The 6,805-nt window shown below is 44.5% G+C and overlaps 1 protein-coding gene across 1 annotated transcript; it reads right to left on the reverse strand.

Moving 5' to 3' along the window:
• Positions 1 to 88: 88 nt before the first annotated feature.
• ARPC3 (actin related protein 2/3 complex subunit 3) lies at positions 89 to 5,493 on the reverse strand. Its single transcript, XM_075109881.1, has 7 exons — positions 5,136 to 5,493; positions 3,967 to 4,066; positions 2,801 to 2,877; positions 2,451 to 2,519; positions 2,040 to 2,166; positions 1,428 to 1,522; positions 89 to 601 (listed from the first exon to the last, which is right to left on the reverse strand). The coding sequence occupies exons 1-7, from the start codon at positions 5,139 to 5,141 to the stop codon at positions 539 to 541; spliced, it is 537 nt and encodes a 178-aa protein (XP_074965982.1). The 5' UTR covers positions 5,142 to 5,493; the 3' UTR covers positions 89 to 538.
• Between the last annotated feature and the right edge of the window lie 1,312 nt (positions 5,494 to 6,805).

Below are 6,805 nucleotides of genomic sequence, written 5' to 3' on the forward strand. Positions count from 1 at the left end.
CTATTGATAACCATTACTCAGTAATGATGGTCTTTTCACAAAAAACAACTCTGATTTCTTTGAAGGCTATCTGTAAGATGCAAAGCAGTTACCACATTAATTACAAGCTAAATTTATTGAAAACAATGTAGAAATCACTGCACTTGACAAAACAGCATGAGAGGTACGTTTTCCATTGACACAAGATAATGAGCCTCTAGCCAGCAGAGAAATCACAGAGCCCCTGCCCCACAGGCAAGCCCATTTCTTCTCTTAAATACAAGCCCTGTATTAAATGCTAGCTGTAGCCACTGATAATAAAGCAGCCTGCATCTCAAACAGCGTGTTAGAAATCACTTATTAAGCACCAGCTTAATAACATTTGATTCCACAAATTACCTTTTTGCTCTCCCTCTATCCCTCATTGACTGGTTTGTGGATTGTTTTTTTTTTTCTTCCTAAGCACTTAATATTCCCTGGTACAAAATATATCCAAAACAAAGGCAAAATACTTTATACACCTTGCTGTGGAAGTGTTTAATGTTACTACTTTGCCTCTTCACTGCCCAGGACCCGACAGGCTCTTGTTCATGAACTGTCTCTTCACAAAGCAGATCCACCACTGCAGAAGGAAGTACGAAGTCAGAAAACAGGCAAAAGCAGTTTCCATGCCAGAAACAAAATAGTGACTTCAGAGAGTTCAACCTCTGACAAACAACAAATGTTAAGGCTCCAGTTTTGCACATACAGTTTTCCACACTAGTTTCTACTGGAATTTAGAACAGGATGACAGGAATGGACCCAATGAATTTATAATATAGGACTCCAAATTAAAGTGGGATATTCTCCTTTCTATTATTTCTGTATCTTTTCTTACTGTTTATGCCAATATATTTATTCCAATATAATTATAAACAAGGGATGCATCAGAAAGCTATGGCTTTGAAACTAAATTAGCCTAAATTATTTCAATATTAAATGCAGTCACATTTGCACATGAAACACATGAACAGTCAGGAGGTAATTCACACATTGATTAGCTTTTTTTTTTCATCTGGATATGAGGCATAATGGTCTACTTCAAAGCAGCTATCAGATCAGAACCACCTGGGAAGATAAACAGCATCTCCCACGCCTGTGAATTTCTATTTGAAAACCTACCCAACAGCAGATGTGCAATACTTTAAAGAGCTGAACCAGACACCTCTTATTACTGCCTGGCTTTTTAAAGTAACGCAGATTGGCATTTGCTGTCTTGCCACATTACAGATTAAATTTATTGATAACCTGCAGCCTGCTATTTCACTAGCCTTGTAAAACCAGGGAAGCTTGCACCAAAGTTACCCACATCTGATCCCTCACCCCATCGTCTCAGTTCTCTCCGCACATTTCTGAAAACACACACCAAACCTCTCATTAAATCTGTGATGATCGCACTAAACTCTTACCTTACTAGGCTTGTCACTTTGAGGATCGAATACTTTTTCACAAAGGCGAAGACCAGTTTCTTGCCTCAGCTGCTGCAGGTAGGCCCTCATCACCTCTGAAACACAGCACAGGAAAAAAGTGTAAACTGAGACAGCACCAAGCCAAACTGAATTTAACAGGGAAGCATCAGATATCACTGCTTAAAGCAAAATGTGAGTTTTCACATCTGGAGGTGCTTGTCAGCTGGCTGAGTTAGTTTGCTCAATTTATGGCCATAATTGGGATTTTTACAATACTTGTAAGAGGATCATTCAAACTCGTTTTCTTCTCTCATTTACCTTTACTCATTATTGGGGGCTTCCTATTCTGCCAGTGCAGCAGCTGGCTTGGGTGCTATTACAGGGTTTAGCTAGTGATTAAGTTGATACAAAAGGCAGATTCAGACTCCTATTAATCCAGGGGAGTCACTGGCCCCCAAGGTCAGAAAATCCAGCTTGTGCTGCCTTCAGAAGATAGAACTGCAGATTTAGAAGATTCAGTTTTAAAGGTAATTTTTCTAGCTGCAGTCACAAAAAAACAGCTGGTAAAGTATGAGCCCATGGAAGCCTGCAGAGGTCCTGGATTAGCCTTACCTTCCTCCTGCTTGTTGGCAGGTTTGGCGTAAATGGCATTAAGTGGAAAGCCAGGCTCCCCAGGGATTGGGAAGTTAGTGATTCCTAGTGTGTACATTTCTTTCTCTCCTTGGCCTTTGGAGTTACACTGGAAAAGCCAGGCAAACAATGGATTAATAGTTATAATCAAAAGCTGATGGAGCATTAGACCCCAAATATTTTACCGATCTCTAGCACATAAAAATGCATCAAAAATAGCAACATGCGTCTTTGCAGATCCACAGCCTTAGAATATCTGTGGCTCTGACATCTGGGACTGGGTAAAGAGGATTTTTTGTGCCACTATGAGGAGAATATCAGCAAACCTCTTCCCAGGTACAATCCCCAGAACAGACTCAGTTTCCCTCCTGCACAGAAATTCACTTTTCTTACCTTTTGCAGCTTTTTCAAGCACTCAGAAATGTAGAGGGTTATGTAGATCAGCGTTCTGTCCGCCTCGTTCTGCAAAACAAGAAGCAGCACAGAGCCCAGCCAATCTTAGATTAAGAGACTTTATGGAACTGATAAAAGATTGAAACGTGAATGAGTTCAAGCCATTTTGGCCAACAATTTCCCCACGAGAGAGGGACTTGCAATTCGTGACATTTACCCAACATTAACAATTAAGTGGGCGGAAGGGCAGTTTTTGTTATCTAGTAGAATTATTTCATTGAAAATAAATTTATATTCACAACACCAACCCTCCAAAGAACTACTGTATGCACAGTATCTCAAAAACTTACCTTAATTTCATAATTTTTGAAGAAAACATTAGCTTTGAAGTAGTAGATGGCTTCATCTATAATATCTGTGTCCTTAGCTAACAAAAAAGAAACACAGAGTTAAACAGTGCACCATTATACTACATTTGCTCATAACTTCTACTCACTGATATATATCAATAAGGATTCTTGCAAAGGCAAAACCTTGGTATTTACAAAAAGCAGAAGAAAGCACTATGCAAGTCGTTGCCATGTGAAACACTGGTGAGCTCAAACCATAACATTTAAGCTTCTTACTTTCAGCAGCATTAACTCCCTGCTTCTCCTCCCACTACGACTTCTCACTTCACAAACGGCAGCAACTCAGCAGTTCCCCGCTTTTCTACCAGTTGAGTAACTCACCAGAGTTTTAACAGTGTAAAAGTCTTCTCAGAACATAAAAATGTTTTTGGAGAAAGCATAACACCACAATCACTCAAATTTCATTATCTTCTTCAAGAGGCGGGTGAGCAGAACACATAGCTGCAAGCTTACGTGTGACTTCTGATTGCTTTTGCTACCATCCAAGACTGCTTAAATCCAGAAACATTTCCTTTGTATTTCCTTTCTCAGACTGAACTGCCACACTACTGGGGGATATCATGGCTGGGAAATGTTAATTCACATGCTGAGGGGAATCCGTACCAGGCTGCCTGTAGGCCCTGTTGGGATGCCCGTAACTTCATTTCAATTTTCGAAGCCCCATACCCTAAAGTGCTGCCCATCCTACTCCTCATCCTTCAGAGCAGCCAAGTGTCTTCAGCCACAGCCCCAAAGCCTAAGTTCTTTGTAGCTAAACCCCCACTTCCTCTGACAGCAGAGGGTTCACACCACCACGTCCTCCTCAAAACCGACTGAAGAGCACAGTAAGACACAGGAGGAAGCATAAGAATAGTAACCATAGGCTTTAATTACAGAAACAATTGATTTAGCTGGAGCACAGTGCATATTTATCTGTGTGTAATTATCTTCTATGATTTGTACAGTTTAATTATTTGAAAACTCTTCTCCTCCTCTATAAACTGCAAAGCACTCCGTTTCCAACCCATGACTCCTCTCATCACTCTCGCTAGGGCTGGCTTGGAGCAAACTGTGAGATGATGACAAGCTATACACAGACAGGTTTTCGGAGATTATTATAAACTTACTTTCACGAGGTGCTGGGCCTTTGAACTGGCTTCTGATGGGTAACAGCGCCATGTTCCCAATTAGCTTGGTATCGGAGTCCATTAAAGTTGAGTGGTAAGCCTACAGACGGAGGGAAAGCTGGTTATTAATGCTACTGAAAATAGACATTTCTGGCTCCTGTCTTCATCAAATAGGAGTCAGAGTCTACTTCACTGCACAAATAATCACTATTTTCTAATCAGGCCCTGATCTCAGCACCATTCTGGTGAAGACTGTGAAAGCATCATCACCAGCACCATTTACGGTTGTGGGAGACAGGATAAAATTGGTACGGCTGGTTGGCAGGCATTGCTTCAACCCCAGGTTGCCTAACCCCATTCTGCCCAGCAGCAGGGTAACAGCCCTGTGCTCCTGCCTAAGTATGGGGTATTGCATAGTTAACTGAAAGTTAGCCGGTCATTAAAAAAAGATTGCATTTTATTTCCATGTCTAATTAGTAATATTAGATAATAATAAATAAAGCCAGGCTTAACACATACACACTCAAAAACAAGACCTTTCTGTGCACTCTAAAACTGGTCTAAGTAAAAAAAAAAACAAAAAAAAAAAACTTTCTGCACATGACAGATTCTTCCTGGGAAACTGATTTTTAGCAATTGATTAATTTAGTTGTAGGCACTTTCCAAACATTCCCACCATGCTGTGCCAGGCCACCAGGAAGCCTTCGCCTCCCCCCAGCCCAGGTTTTGTGGGGGAAGAGGGGGATGCAGCTGGGGGGGCGGAGGAAGCATCCTCTAGCAGAAAAGCAGTTTATTTTAACCAGAGGAAGGTGGTGTGAACAAAATCAGAGCAAAGCACAGCTTCCATCTCCCTCCCTCTCGCTCGGTCCGGGGGCTGTCACCCTCCCAGCTGTGGGTGGCGGTCCCTGCCAGGAAGAGGAAGAGGAAAAGGAGGGCGCTGGCCTTACAGCAGCCTCCCACAACAGCAATTCCCTGCTCTCAGCAGGGATCCCTGCGGCCGCAGCCCCTTCCCTGCCCCACGCAGCCGCCCGGGGCAGACCCTGCAGCAGAGAGCCCCCTTCCCCCGGCCCGGGGTCGCACCCGGCCTGGCCCCTCAGCCCCAAGCCCTCCTGCCCTTCTCCCCCCACCATCAGGGGCTGGCGCGGCCGCGGGTGCGAAGCCCCCCTCACCGGCATCTCGAAGGGCACGACGCAGTTCGGCGGGGCCGGGCGGGAGGGGAGCAGAGACGAGCTTGCAGCGAACCTTCCTCCTCTGTCTGCGCTGCAGGAAATGAGGCGGCAGAGGCGGTGCGAGGAGGGGAAGCCCGAGCGGAGGCCTGTAGCATGCACCGCCCCGGGAGGCACCGCTCCTGCCACCACGGAGAAGGTGCTTTGAAAGCACTCTCAGATGGGAGATTGTTTGCTTTTCCCCCCCTTCATCTAGTTCCCCCCCTCCCTCTGCCTTTGCTGCGACTGGCATTGCACCTAACCCCCCCATAGTCCCTCCTTGCCACCCTTTTCTCCAGCCACCCTGCCATCTTGCTGCCTCGCTGGCAGAGGTGAGCTCCTGTCCCTGGCGAGGGTCAGCGCTTGACAAGAGCGCAGGTGGGGATGCTTTGCTCACAGCCAGTGTCCATCCTGTGTGTTTGCTGCACTCCTGGGCATCGCTTGCTCTGACCTGACACGCAAAGCACAGCTGGCTGTGCAGGACACTGGGCATAAGGAAGCACCGAATGTGTCCAGACACACTGCCTTTGGAGGGGTCCAATGTTTTAAACTGCACACTTCTGTTATTATCAAGCCATAGCCTCCCCGGCATGTTGGATTTGTTCCCTGGTAAATGACTTATGGCATGAGTCAGGGAGAAAAAATGGGTAGATGTGGAGGGCGAGTCAAAGTAATCTAACTGCAGGGCTGGGGTTTGTCATTTTGACAGTCCACAGGCATGACTTGTCCCAAGGATGTGCCAGTCTGGAGGTGAGTTAAGCCAACAAAGTTTTCCCAACATTTATGTGGTTTAATTCAGCCAGATAAGGCCCTGCTGTGATGTGATTAGCTCCGTGTGGGCATCAAGACTCGCTCCATTGTGAGGTTAACCTACACCATAACTATTAAAAGAGAAATGTATTCAGGGCTTTTGGCCCCATGTTATGAAGCTTTGAAGAGCTGGGTTTTTTTCACATCTTCCTGGTGACTGCAATGGCTTTGTTGAAACTGAAGTGTCAGCATTCACTGATTGCCTGGGGCTGGGAGTAAGGTTTTAGAAATGCCAAATATCATGAAACTTCTAGAGGTCATAAGGCCAGCAATTTTTGGAAACCTGGCTTTCAAAAACTATTTTAATAGCTCTTAGGTGGCATCTTATTTCCCAGTTTTTATTTGTTTCCATTTAAGAGATCCCATGCAACCCTCTGACCTCAACATATTCTGGGGAGCTCTTTTCCTCTAGACATGCAGGATTTGCTGGTCTGTTGCACCTCTCTCCCTGTTCTGGCTTTGCTTTGGAAAAAGCAGATCCTTGCTTCAAAACTAAGCACCATATCAACAGTATGACCATTTAACCATTTAATGAAGAAAAACCCTGCTGATGTATAAGAAAATAATGACACCTCTGGACTGGAAGCAAGGAATTACAAAAATAAACTCTGTGCCAAGCTACTATCACACCCCAGGTTTAGGTAAGTGCAGTTGCCTTCAAGTATTCAACCCTTGATTTGGTTTCCATTAAGGGGTGTCCTTGCACTCAGACATCTGCTAACCAGCCAAGCTGCTCCTACAAAATTACATCAGTTGTTCTTATTCTACTGAAATACTTGGCTGTTCGTATTTTGTGAAGATGGGGTTAATTTCTAATACATGAA

Source organism: Phalacrocorax aristotelis, chromosome 15 (assembly GCF_949628215.1).
Source record: "Phalacrocorax aristotelis chromosome 15, bGulAri2.1, whole genome shotgun sequence".
Taxonomy (NCBI): Eukaryota; Metazoa; Chordata; class Aves; order Suliformes; family Phalacrocoracidae; genus Phalacrocorax; species Phalacrocorax aristotelis.

Coding starts and splice junctions, on each gene's coding strand:
- ARPC3 (XM_075109881.1), bottom strand. Junction 2,520..2,800: donor TCAAAAATTATGAAATTAAG/GTAAGTTTTTGA, acceptor CTTGTTTTGCAG/AACGAGGCGGACAGAACGCT. Junction 1,523..2,039: donor TGCCAACAAGCAGGAGGAAG/GTAAGGCTAATC, acceptor GCTGTGTTTCAG/AGGTGATGAGGGCCTACCTG.